The sequence below is a fragment of the Leptodactylus fuscus genome, chromosome 8 (genome assembly GCF_031893055.1).
Source record: "Leptodactylus fuscus isolate aLepFus1 chromosome 8, aLepFus1.hap2, whole genome shotgun sequence".
Lineage (NCBI taxonomy): Eukaryota > Metazoa > Chordata > Amphibia > Anura > Leptodactylidae > Leptodactylus > Leptodactylus fuscus.
Genome location: NC_134272.1, coordinates 13170906 through 13185143, shown reverse-complemented (window position 1 = coordinate 13185143; position 14238 = coordinate 13170906). Strand labels below are relative to the sequence as shown.

The 14238-nt window shown below is 45.5% G+C and overlaps 1 protein-coding gene across 1 annotated transcript; it reads left to right on the top strand.

Annotated features, from left to right (window-relative positions):
- The first annotated feature begins 5767 nt into the window (after window positions 1-5767).
- On the top strand, window positions 5768-14009 carry CIAO3 (cytosolic iron-sulfur assembly component 3). Its single transcript, XM_075285621.1, has 11 exons — window positions 5768-5857; window positions 6479-6574; window positions 6878-7021; window positions 7784-7916; window positions 8663-8797; window positions 9528-9646; window positions 9734-9863; window positions 9946-10018; window positions 10524-10661; window positions 10787-10944; window positions 11241-14009. Exons 1-11 carry the CDS (start codon window positions 5792-5794, stop codon window positions 11477-11479), a joined length of 1431 nt encoding a protein of 476 aa, XP_075141722.1. The 5' UTR covers window positions 5768-5791; the 3' UTR covers window positions 11480-14009.
- Window positions 14010-14238: the final 229 nt, after the last annotated feature.

Genomic DNA, 14238 nt, shown 5'->3' with positions numbered 1-14238 from the left:
GGCCCTGTACCCCAATTCCGTTTAGTTATCCAGAAGGCAAAATTGAGGAGTCCATTTTCTCCAGTCACAGGACCGGAATTCATGCTACTTATATTAAGTTCTTGCCATTGTTTACCAATAACAAAAAAGTACCCCTTCCCCAGTCTCTAGCGTAAGTCTCTAAATTGCACTGCATCTGTGTGAAAATTTTATATTATATGTAAGCTGCAACCCAAAAAATATCATTAAAGCAATGGATGTTATTTTTTTTTTAATTGAAGACTGATATGAATCACAAATGTCTCTTTATATATTCTTAAATTAATTAAAGCATATTTTCATCTAAACCTGTGTCTGTTCATTTGAGCATTAAAAAAATAAATAGAACTCATAGCAGAATGTAAAGAAAAGCCACATCCTACAGTATAAGGTGGCATGGACACGACCTTGTGCGACTAAGATTGCCGCCCATGTTTCCGCGGCCCCATTCATTAGGGCCAGCGACCATGGCCGCAAAAGCGGACAGGAATACGACTTGTCCTGAGTTTTGCGACATGGAGTGTTATCCTGCACACAGATCTGTGAAAATTACGGTCATGTGCCTGGGCCAATAAAAATTAATGGGTCAGTGTGCTATGCAGGAAAAACTTGGTTAGCACACCGAACTAGTACACGGGTATTTGCATGGGTCCTAATAATGTGGGGGGCCCAGAAAACACAAAGTATATCAATTAAAACAGTCACCAAGTGAGACTTATTTTTGGGAGAAGAAACAAGAATTTTAATGCTTTACACAATTTGGAATTAATTATCAACATATTTTATCTGAAAATTTAACCTCTTCCCGCCGACAGCATTTTTTGGATCATGTAACAATGATATGTGATACAAAGTGACTACAATATCCGAGTGAAAAAAAGTTTATTGGTGAAAATTGTACAATTGAGCTATGATGGGCTGCCTATATAAGATGAGTGTTAGGATGGGGTCCCGCAGGCTTCCTGTCTAGCGCATAGCGCCACCAGCGGGCCAATCCAAACCTCGCCCTTGGCGTTGTGCAGTGAGGTGTCTGGAGTCGAAGTCCAGATTTCGGCCAACTGAGCATGCTCAGACATTTTGGGGCCGCTCAGAGGCTAAGTCCCATTTTTTCCATACTGAGCATGATCGGAGACGTCAGGCCACCGCCCCTATTGGGTGGGGACTAGCCTTTATATAGTGTGAGCCGACGCCCACCCAGTGCTCACACTTTGAGACAGGAGGTTAGGGCTAGGTTCCTGTGACTGGTAGGAGCTGTCTACGGACCAAGGTAGGATTCCTTGGCTCTGCCAGTGGGAATCAGTAAAGCCTATTCACTGTCTAATTGAATTGCAGCTCCTAGCGGGTTAAGGAGTTCTTTTGTGTTACTGACCAGGAGTGAGTGTAGCAGAGTGAAGCATATGCTAGGGCCTGGTTCCTCTGCTGTAATTAGCAGGTGCTTCTTGCAAGGCTTCATTTGGCTTCACTCAAACTGCTATACACAGGCACGCTTTCCCAGTGAAGTTAACTGGAGAGAGTCTCTTGCAGCCTGTTCACATTGGTGCCGCACAACATCACTGCCAGTGCAGTTTAATTGGTGGTTCATATTCAGACATACGGCTGCCCATCTGGGCTTGTGGACCTCGCTGCAGTGTTTTGTAGTTTAGCGGTTCTGTTTGTGTTAATTATTTTTATATACACACAAAACCATAACAATGAGATATAGTTGGGCATGGAGGCATGCAGGTTCCGTATGATATCCTACAGCGTATTTGCCAAAAGAAGTTTCAGCTAAGTATGCAGTTTCTGCACACTCGTAGCTGTCAAAGCTTGAGTTCCAAATGGTCGTTGTGCTTGACTGGTGATAAATCTGACAACTGGTAAGGACAAGGAAATGTTATGATCCTGGGAAACCCTTGAGTATGTGAGTGAGGATTTATCCTGGGGGGACCCAGTCTCAGGGAAGGGGAAGTTAGACAACTTTTTTTTCCCCCAGATACGGCGTTTACTGTACAGGAAAAATATTTTTATAGATTGGTAGAGTGGGTGTTTTCGGACACATGGATACCTAACGTGTATGTGTTTCACAGTATTAGTTTTATATGTGTTTTGGGGAAAAGAGGGGGGGGGGTTATTTGAATTTTTTATACTTTTTTTTTACTTTTTTTTTGGCATTTATTAGACACCCTAGGGGTCGTGAACCCCAGAGGGTCTGATCACTAATGCAATACATTACAATGGTAATGCATTGCAATACATTGCAAAAATCGTAATTTCTTTTGTAGGCTGCATAGAGCAGCCTGCAAAAGAAAAGCACTGCAGTCGGGGAGCCTTTACAGACACGCTGAGGGAGATCCCCGGCCGCCGGAGCTGAAGAGGGAAACCCCGGCAGGAGCGCGGACCTGAAGGGGAACTGTGGCCGGCCATTGGCAAAAGCGCTGAGGGGAATCCCCAGCAAACTCGGCTGCTTGGATTTCCCCTCAGTGCTTCTGCCGGCCGCAGTTCCCCTTCAGATCCGACGGCTGTGGTCTTCCTTCAGGTACGCGCTCCTGCCAGGGATCCCCCCTTCAGCTCCGGCGGCCAGGGATCTCCCTCAGCGCTTCAGGGCCACATTTGAGAGAGCGGTCGCGTCCGCGCTCTCCTCTCTCCAGGGGCATGGCGGCGCCTACTGCTTCCCTGCAGCGGAGGGCATCTCCACTGTAACTCTGCTATTACCACTGTAAGAGTTACAGTGGAGGTGCCGATTCTAATGGCGACCACTCTGGAGCAGAGCGGTCGCCATTATAGCTACAGACTACAGCTACTGTAGTTAGACACCAGGGCGGGTGCCGGGCCCGCAGCATCGCCATGGCGATGCTGTTCATTTCAAACTACAGAAGTACTTACGGTACTTCTGCTAGAAGGCCCCGGTACTTCTGCTAGGAGCGTGGAGATGCTGCGGCCCGGCACCCGCCCCCATGTCTGTAACTACGGTATTACCGTAATGACCCGAATATAAGCCGAGGCTGACTTTTTCAGCACAAAAACTGTTTTGAAAAACTCGGCTTATACTCTAGTATATACAGTATGTTAAAACTGTCACATACAACAGCCCAGGTCAAGATTAATGTCTTAAAACCAGAGGCTCTTAATGTGACCCTTTCCCCAAACTAGTCTCCTCTTTGAGTCCTCTCCACTGGGCAGACCGAGCTTTAATGTACCTTGGAGTCCTTCTTAACCGGACCCGAAAAATCTCTTCCGAACTAACCTTCCACCCATGCTGGCTTCGATCCATACAGACTGCAACATGTGAACAAGTGGCAGGTTCACATGGTTTGGTAGATGCACTATTTTTAAAATGAATATTCTGCCACGCCTTCTCTACCTCATACAAACACTGCCTGTCCACATTTCATCCTCCTTTTGGACCACATCTTCCATCCAACTAGCCTTTATCTGGTCGAGTAAATGGGTGAGAGTCAGTAGAGACCTTCTCTCCCACTCAAAATATAGTGAGGGACTAGGCCTCCCAGATCTTAAATTGTATTACTTTGCAGCACATTTGTCTTGAATAGAGATGAGCGAGTATGGTTCGGATCACGCGGGGGGTTAAGCGGCTGGCCGCCGTCAAAGCGGAAGTACCAGGTGCATCCATTCATTTCTATGGAGCGTGCTGTTCGGATCGGCTGATCCGAACAGTACTCGCTCATCTCTAGTCATGAATATTGGATTGGTACAGACATGGTTCTTGGGTTTACAGTGAACAAGCGTTCTCTCCGATACCAATGCAAACAGCTCCATGGCTCGAATCCTCATTACCATCCTCTCTCCACACCCACCTTACGATTGGCCCCACACTTAGAATTTGCTCCAAGCTTCTGATATGCACACAATTCCTCCCTCTTGACTCTGTTATCCAGTTTTGAGGAACCCAAGATTTCTCTTTGGAGTCTCGGAAAGGGTATTTAGAATTTGGTGCCATTATGGACTATATCGTGTTGGCCATCTTCGGAATTGGAGTCAGGTTGGCAAATGGGTCTGGGTGTTGCCCACTCGTGTGATCTCTCCCCCCTAAGATGTCTTTCTGAAAAGCAGCTCCGTCCCATCGGCCACGAGAAAATGGCCGCTAACAATACTGTGTAAGCGCCCATTTTTCTTGTGGCCGCGGGCATGCGCAGTCGACTTTGCCCTAAGCCTAGAAGTTAGAAGACACTGCCGGAAGAAGACGCGGTGAAGACCTCGTTCCAGAAGAAGATGGAGGCGGCGCTGGAGAGTTCTCTGGCAGCATTGGGGATGCCCCAGTGCTATTTAAGCGCTGGGGCCCGCCCCTAGTGCTGTGAGAAAAAAATGTGATTGAATGATAGGATCGTCATTTTCCAGTGAAAGACAGTACCTCGAAGGAGCCTGCAAACAAAAATATTTTACGGCAGTTAAGTTACAAATCTATCAAAAAACGAAAAGTCCAGGGTGACCTTACCTTTGGGTTAACAAAACCAATTGCTGCCCAAAAAGAAAATATTCTGCAACTACTTCAAAATCCTGACCAAGATATCATGGAGGTTCATGCTGAAAATGATCATCATTTATATCTTTTTTATGAGCGCGACGTGAGGCAGATTCAGCAGAAAACCCGCACTTTACATAGAATAAATGGAAGTCAGTACCTACGTGCTAAAATATGTACCCCCCCCCCCAATTGGCAAAATGGTGAAAATTAGGCACATTCTCTGGTAAACTGTTAGGGCTCATTCACATGGGGGAGGATTTTGACACAGAGAGTGACGCAGTAGCCGTGCCACTCTCAGGTCAAAACCCGCCTGCCACAACCATCGCGGTCACGGCTTTCCCCTCCGTAGCCGGCTCAATTGAATGAGCCGACATCAGAGGGTGCTGCCGCCAGGCAGAAGCCGCAGCTCACGCCTGAAAAAAGGTCATGTCGCTTCTTTTTTCGCCTAGTGTTAAAAAACGCTAGCGAAAAAAAAAAAAGAGCTAGCCCTCTACATAGACTAGCATTATATGGAGGCGGATTATGACGTGGATTCCGCTGTCAAAATCCACCTCCATGTCTGAACCAGCCCTTATTTGGCACTTTGTTCAGCGAGGATGTTATTCCTGAGGTAATTTTTTTGTCAGAGAGTGTCCATTCTTGAGGAATTACTTCAGACCCATGTCCACCCCTTAAAATATCCGCAAGAGCATCGAAACTGAGTCACCAGTGTCTCCATAATAGTGTCTGAAGTCAGTCAGTCATTGTTCTGCCAAAACAGCTGTTTACTTTGCCTCCATGACTGTTGCAGGGTGTCCGTAACACTGCCAGACATTCTTCACCGTGCCATTGGATAACACTGCCTCCATGACAGTACTAACTAGTCATAGCACCTCCACAACTGTGGCTGTGTAATAATGTCAGCCACTCACAGCGCCTCCATGACAGTGCCCACCACTCACAATGCCTATACACTAGTGTTAGCCACTCACAGTGTCCCCATGACAGTGCCCACCACTCACAATGCCTATACACTAGTGTTAGCCACTCACAGCGCCTCCATGACAGTGCCCACCACTCACAATGCCTATACACTAGTGTTAGCCACTCACAGTGCCCCCATTACAGGTCCCCTCATAGCAGGGTCCTGCCGGACCATTCTTCCTGATGCTATCGCTACGTCACAGCCCTGTATAACTAAGCAACAACAGGTCGCAGTTCCCGCCCAAATGCACAGAGCTGCTTTACCGCGGTGTGGCAGTGACGACTTGATTTCACCTCAGTTTTACGGCACAAGCGTCCGGACCGTCGCTTTACGGGAGTGTGGCAGAAATGGCTTCTCACTTCAGTGGAGTGCTGCAGCTGACTGACCTGGATGATTATATCGGCCCCTCACAGGTATAGTAATGTTATGGGGGCGGCTATAAGTCAGTATATGTGTGTAGGAGGCGGGAGCTGGTATGTTACATGGTGACAACAGGCGAGAATGGCGGAGGGTCATGTGACAGAGCCAGGGGACATCGTGTAGGGACAGTGACACTGGGCACTATGGGGTGTATGATCTTACAGGATCCTAGAACATGTGGTCTGTAACCTGTTATGGAACTACAACCCCCAGCATGCTCTTAAAGCTTCACACTGGTGTGGCATGCTGGGAGTTGTAGTCTTACCACAGCTTTCACTGTTATAATGAAAATTTCTACATGCTGTTGTGTATTTTGTCTCCGCTTGCTGTCAGTGAATAGGAACACTTATTTATTTACACCTGTACGGACCTAATACTTCTCACAGCTGTGGATTTGTTGCAATGGTTTCCTAGAAGAAGGAGAGCGGCTCCAGGACTCGCAGACTCTACGTGTCCTCGTATTACGTACGGCCATGGCTTTCCCCTGGCAAAATCATCCGCCCCTTTAATACACAGACCCCCGGGGGTAGCCTACGGTGCATGAATACTATGCAGTATAATATTACTCCATATCAGGAGATTATAATATAATATGTCATTTTCTTCTCCTGTAGGATTGTATAAAACCAGTTAAAGTTGAGAAGAAACCTGGAAGAGGAGCGGCCAAGATACGCATTGAAGACGATGGGAGTTATTTTCAAGTCAGCCAGGTGAGGATGATGAGAGTTATGAGCGTTTATGGACTGTCTAATGGATTCTGACTGCTCAGACATCCTCTAATGTTAGGGCTAACGCTCCACGTTGCAAGAACGCAGTACCAGCAACGTGGTAATCCCATCCACACACTGAGGGAAACCGCTATAACGGAAAATTCCAGTTCTTTGCTAGAAACCAGTGCCTTATAATCAGACTGTACGGATAAATACAAAGTGAAGGACATAAAGCACTCCACACCATGATGTGTGCTAAGTTTGTATATAATACACTGATGGCCGGGTCTGTTTGTCCTACAGGATGGAGCTTCTCAGAAGTTGGAGAAGGCTAAGATCACCCTCAACGACTGTCTGGCCTGCAGTGGGTGTGTGACCTCCGCAGAGACCGTCCTGATCACACAGCAGAGTCATGAGGAGCTGTACAAGATACTCGAGCAAAACAAGGTAATGTTTAGTAGAGATGAGCGAACACTATTCGGAACAGCCGTTCCGAATAGCACGCTCCCATAGAAATGAATGGAAGCGGCCGGCACGCAGACTTTGCCGGCAGCCGGTCGCTTAACCCCCCGCGTGCCGGCCGCTTCCATTCATTTCTATGGGAGCGTGCTATTCGGAACGGCTGTTCCGAATAGTGTTCACTCATCTCTAATGTTTCGTAAAGTCTCACAGGGGTTCAGGAGCTGAGATATGATTTGCTATTTGATAGGGTCCATGTCAAGGCAGTATAGTTAGCTCCTTATACTGAAACTTCCTGGACCCCGCTGCACTTGACATTGGAAAAGAAGGGTAATGGGGATTGCCTGCAGTCACACCTGAATGTAAGACTGCCGTGGTTTTTCCGGCAGCGCTTTTCTGCTATGTGGGCCTTAGCCTAAAGGTGTAGTGTGACCAACAACAACAGCTGCTCCCCATTCTGGCTCATAGAGGGAATTCTAAGCAGGAAAGCCTACTCAATGACATCCATATATCCTATGCAACCTCCTCTCCTCCCCTATGTGTGACTGTCACCTCTGATTATCAGACGCAAAGGACTGCTAAACTGTAACATCACTGAAGGAAAGGCCCTGGAAGGGCTGTAGTGAATGTGACACCATATCTGCAGATGAATAAAAATTAAACTCGGATGAAGTCGATGCAGAATTTTCAATACATTAAACGTTATATTTTATTGTGGCCCCATCTCACAATATTCTGGCTCTTCCTAAGGTCGAGGATCTTTTGCAGCACAAGCTGGTTGTGGTGTCCATCTCTCCACAGTCACGAGCCTCTCTGGCCGCAAAGTTTAACCTCAGCATCCAAGAAACGGCACAGAAGTTGACTGCGTTCTTCAAACAGCTAGGTAAGATGGAAACTGTGGAAATGGAGGTTGATGTACCATCTATTAGTTATGGCGAGAGTCAATATGACAAGCTGGGGGATCCATTTGTGGTTTGCACCACTGCTACCAGAGGGAACCAACTAATACCTCCTATAGCAACTCTGAGTGGACGTCCCAAAAAAAAACGGTTCATTATTAAGGTTTTTTAACAGGGGTTACTTAAAGATCTGAGGCCTGCAGTATTATATACTATTAGAAAGCTGACAACGCGCTGGCACTGTCAGCTTTGCTGGTATATACCCCAGTATATGGGATATCAGTTCCATTAGTGTCAGCACTGATATCCTTTCCCTGTCATAAGGGGGGCATTATAGCTCAACGTCATATTTGGGCTGGGAGGAACACATCCTCACTGACAGTACAAATAGTGTCACGGAGGCTTTCCTCACAATACAGCAATGACGCTGAGCTGTAACGACAACACCTTCTGACAGTGGGGGGATATCTGTGCCGAAACGGCACTGATATCTCCGCCAACGGGACAAATACTGGCAAAGCTGAATTCGGCACACTGTCAGATATCTAGCGGTATATAGCAATGCTAATGTTAGAGGATATGACAGGTCCACTTTAAATGAAATAACCTGGAAAAGCTGAGTGCCAATCAGTATGGCCACCATTACAGAAGTGATTTTCACTCAGCTTTTCCAGACTCCTGGTCCTCACTTTATGACATACCTAGCAGATATGTCTTCTTTACCTTTTAGGGGTCCACTATGTATTTGACACCAGTTTCTCCAGAAACTTCAGCCTGTTGGAGAGTCAGCGAGAATTTATACAACGCTACAAGAGACAGCAGGAGGAGAAGAAGGCTCTGCCTATGTTGGCCTCAGCCTGCCCAGGTACATAAAGAGGTTACATATATATATATTATATACACTGACTGAAGGATGCTAAGGAGTCTCCTACATATGCACAAAGGAAAATACCCCCAATGTCTTGTTTACGTGCAGTATTAGGGGCTGTGGAGCTCCAGTCTTCCTTTATTATAAGGACATTGCACAAGCTCCTCGAATCTGTGTTGTGGCACTAGACCCTACACACCACGTGATCACTTATACACAGAGGGGCAAATTGTGACAACACATTGCCCATCTCTTTCTGCCTTCATTTAACCCTTTTTGAAAGACGTTTGTCACCAGAACCCAGCCCCACAGATAGATCTAACCAAATGCGTCACCTGAATCACACAGTATTGTTCCTCTCGCGTGTCGAGACCTCTGTTGCGGAGATATCATTAGTTTTGTCAATATGCAAATTAGCTATTTGTGGCAATGACAACACTCTCATTGCTCCAAAAAGCTCCTTTGCATATTGGAAAAAAAACAGCAATATTTCGGTAACAAAAATGGTGATTCACAAGGGGAAACTACTGTATGATTCAGGTAAAACTAACCCATTTATCTGTGGGGCCTGTGACAGAGTAACCTTTAAAGACCCCCCTACCTACCTGCTAGAGCTCAGCTTATATTGGAGTGCGCTTATGACTACCGCTGCAGTATATGATAAGCAGCAATATACCGTCTGTCCGGAATAAAGGTCACCGTGACACTGACTTCTGTTCTCATCTAGGTTGGATTTGTTATGCTGAGAAAACTCATGGCTCCTTTATTATCCCGTATATCAGCGTCATCAAATCTCCACAGCAAGTGATGGGATCGCTGGTGAAGAACTACTTTGCAAAGGAAAAGGTAAAAAAATTCTATCTATTTCATATCTATCACATTATTTATTATCTAAGTATAAATACTTTTGCATTTATAATCCAACCTACACAGAACCTCAGTCCAAACCAGATCTACCATGTGACAGTGATGCCATGTTATGATAAGAAGCTGGAAGCCTCAAGGCCGGACTTCTTCAGTGAGGAGTACGAGACACGAGATGTAGATTGTGTCATCACTTCTGGTAAGAGCTGCAGACCATCATATCCTGGGTATTGCAGTTGTGCTTTATAAGGCTTTTGCTAATAGGATGATGTTTATTAAAGGGGAAGTGTTGCGGATGCTGGAGCAGGAGGGAATATCTTTGCCGGATGTTAATCTATGTCCGCTTGACACACAGTAAGTATTTAGTATCTATTTATTTCGAATGAGGCATTCCCCCTTAAAACTAAACCAGCAGAATAGTGAGCGCAGCTCTGGAGTATAATACAGGATGTAACTCAGGATCAGTACAAGATAAGTAGTGTATGTACACAGTGACTGTACCAGCAGAATAGTGAGCGCAGCTCTGGAGTATAATACAGGATAAGTAATGTAATGTATGTACACAGTGACTGCACCAGCAGAATAGTGAGCGCAGCTCTGGAGTATAATACAGGATAAGTAATGTAATGTATGTACACAGTGACTGTACCAGCAGAATAGTGAGTGCAGCTCTGGAGTATAATACAGGATGTTACTCAGGATCAGTACAGGATAAGTAACGTATGTACATAGTGTCTGAACAGTTTATGCAGAGTTATTCTATATATAAACTATAAAATCCCTATACGCTCTCCCTGCCCAGTTACAAATGGTATATACTGGACACAGTTTTCTTAGATATTACCTGTTGTGTCTACAGGTTTAGCAGTGCAGTGGACAATGAACCATTGGGACATGAAGGAGGAGGATCTGGTGGATACCTAGAACATATATATAAATACGCAGCACAAGAACTCTTTGGCATCCAGGTGGATGAGATCAAGTACAAGCCTCTAAAGTAAGAGCCTCTCTATCATTATTTCTACAAGCTGATGTCTGTTTAGTTTATTGGGGGTGCATGTAGTGATGCCCCCTCCTGTAGCTGCTGAATACTCATCCATGGTCATCCTTTACTCCGTCCAGGAACAAAGACTTCCAAGAGGTGACGCTGGAGAAGGACGGGCAGGTGCTGCTGCAGTTTGCACTGGCTTATGGTTTCCGGAATATTCAGAATCTGGTGCAGAAGCTAAAAAGAGGGCGCTGTGCGTATCACTATGTGGAGGTGATGGCCTGTCCTTCAGGTAACTCATCTCTTAAATGTGGTCTTAACTTAAGACAAACAAAAGGGTTGGCGACCTATGATGTAGGGCAGGACTAAGGAACCTTCAGCACACCAGCTCCATGACTACTTGCTCCGCTCTCCTTGGACGCACCCATATAAGTGAATGGAGCATGCTGAAAGTTGTAGTTCCACAGCAAGTGAAGTGCCAAACGTTGCTGATCCCTGCTCTAGGGCAATTCCACGCTGTATAGGCGCTTTGGGCATTGCTATAGGCACACACGTGACGTTACATATTAAATGTTATTTCTAATACAGGCTGTTTGAATGGAGGTGGCCAGATCCGAGCAGAAGGAGAGGCCGGCAAGGACCTGCTACAGAGGGTGGAGCAGCTGTACATGTCTGTAAGGACAGAGTCACCGGAGCACAATGACAAAGTAAAAGAGCTTTACACACAGTGGCTGGGAGGGGAGGATAGCCCCCAGGTGAAGGCAGCGCTGCACACCCAATACCACGCCATAGAGAAGATCACTTCAGGCCTCAGCATTAAATGGTGATTCACAGACTCAACCCCACATTTCTAATGCAGGACAATATTAATGTGTGTGTTTTGACCTATGTATCCACATCATGTCCTAAAGCAATGAATCATGGGAGGTGGGTGTGTCAGCAAGTATACTTACCTGCTGCAGCTTGTGGAGTGACTTGTGCATTGCCTAATCAACAGACAGTGAAATATTCTCCTATAACCACATCCTTACCGTGTCTTTTTACCGCTTTGGTTTTTGGATCTAATTTGCTTTGTTCACACATATAAAAGAATATTACACTGAACCTCACACAGTCCGTTATCCAGGGAATTGTAGATCCACAACTGAAGGATTTTTTTCCTTTCTGTTCTGAAGGAACTGAATATAAAATTCAGTATTTTTTTTCTGGGGGTGGTGAAGTAGTCAGAAGCCTGTTCCTTAAAGGAGGTGTCTGGATACAAGAAGTTCCAAGCAAGTTACCCCTTTATACTCGTCCTTGCTGATCTGTGGAGGTTGAACTACTGGGATTCCCCACTGATCACAAGAAACAGGTTTTGCACCCCAACTTGAATGGAGCAGCTAGTCAGAAACGCATACATTTACCCCATTCATTACATTGGGAGCTACTGGAGAACTCCGGCGGTCCCCATTAAAGTACCTGGGGTGGTGGCACACATTTGGATTGTAACTGAGAACACCCCTATTCTTGTGAATGAAACTGAAGTCACTGAAAATTCTGTAACAAATCTGCTACATGTGAATACACCCCAGTAGCTGCCAACTTTGGGAGTTTAGCGCCCCTTAGGCTGAGGTCACACATTCAAAAAAAAAAATCTACAACAAAAATCACACTATTCTTCTACCTATTAAGGGGTTATCTGGTGTATAGAATTGATGGCCTGTCCTTGGCACAGGTAATCAACATTAGCTCTGTGGCGGTTCGACACCCAAGACCACCGCAGATCAACTTTATTGAGACAGTGCAGCTTCCGGTATTGTTTGCCGTAGATTTCGATGGTGAAGCACTGTAGTACCAAACCCACCGACCGCTACAATTTGTACGGCGAGTGAGCAGCGGCACTCTCAGAACGTAAGCAATACCGGCAGCTGTGCAGTCTTGGGGCGGCTGATCTGTAGCGGTCCCAGGCCCTGCATATCTAATATTGATGGTTTACCCTAAGGATAGGTCATCAATTGTCGAAACAGGATAACCCCTTTAAAGAGATTTTCTTGTGTATAAAATGTGATTTGTTATATTTGGTTTAGATATAGATATATCTAAGTATTTATTCAGATGTAACTAGGAGCAATAGGTCTATAAATCTTTTCATAAAAAGTCTAGTTTTTGTAAGGTCACTTTGCACTATCATTGTTTCTGTACTGGAAAGGCCTGTATATCATCATATGTACGGTATATATTGTGTGCTGGACCTCGTGAGCAGAGATTGAGCGTAGTATAAAGACATATAGTGACACCCACAGGTGGAGGCAGGTATTACACTGGAGGAGGGAATCACACGAGCAGACGTGGAGTCCAAAGGAAGGGGAAATCTAGAGGAAGGACATCTATAACATGTTAGAAATCATGGCTCCATGATGGCGTCTCTCTTATGGGTTGTGTTTAATACGGCGCTCGTTTAGATTGAGTCTGGTATTGCAGCTCAACTTCACCAATGTACAAGAGTGGAGCTGTGTCAGCATGTTATTCTAACCTCTGAACACCACTTTAATTCCTCTATGAAGCAGTTTGTTCTTCTGAGAGGTTTTCCAGGCCTAACAATTGATGACCTATCCTAAAGATAAAGTTATTAATTGAAGATCATGGGGTCTGACACCCAGGTCCCCCTGCAAATCTGGGTTTTGAAGAGGCCACAAAGTCCGGGTGAGCGCTGCAGCCTCTTCATTACTAACCAAGCACAGCACTCTACATTTGTATAGTGGCTGTGCTTGGTATCGCAGCTCAGCCCATTGATTTGAATGGGGCAGAGCAGGCAATAGGGCTTGTGATTGATGAATGTGATGTCACATGACCTGTGAGGCGTAAGTGGCGCACGGGGAGCATCTCGGCCACATCAAACAGCTGATCCAGGTGTCTGACTTCGATCTTCAATTGTTGACCTATCCTAATAAGTCACCAGTTCATAAATCCTTGAACTCCCCTGAAATGTTTGCTTTACTTTTCTACTAACACGTTTCCATCACAGACCTAGTAAGATTTTCATTTTAGGTGCGAATTTCACTGCCAAGTAATTTCTGAATGTCTCCTGCATGGACATATTAATGAATGATGTAATTGTGGCTGCGTGCAATCACCACTAGGGGCAGTCTACTGAGCACATAACATGGCGTTCAATTCTGCTATTGGCTAATACAAGGTGCTGCTCTTCTACGAGTGCCAACCTCCTTCACTGACAGATTCATGTACTTTGGGAGTCAAATACTTGAAGCCTGTGTTGAAAATCAATTAACACCCTGTCATTGATGTCCATAGTGTGTGTGATAAGTGCTCTTTAATCGCCTCGACTACCTCCGACTGTATATTGAATGATTTCTTTCTCTGGTGTCCATTGTGTTTCCTTCCACATAAAAGGTTGTTTGTCCTTAATAAAATATGTGAATTTCTTTAGTTGGTTGCAATTATTCCATACATTGCACATCACCTTATACAGGTAGTCGGGTACTAGGGCTGGCACTGTAGCCTGTGGCCCTCCAACTGTTGTGAAACTATAAATCCCAGCATGTCCTGACCTGACCATTACCTGTATCCAATATTAGCAGGAGCTTGG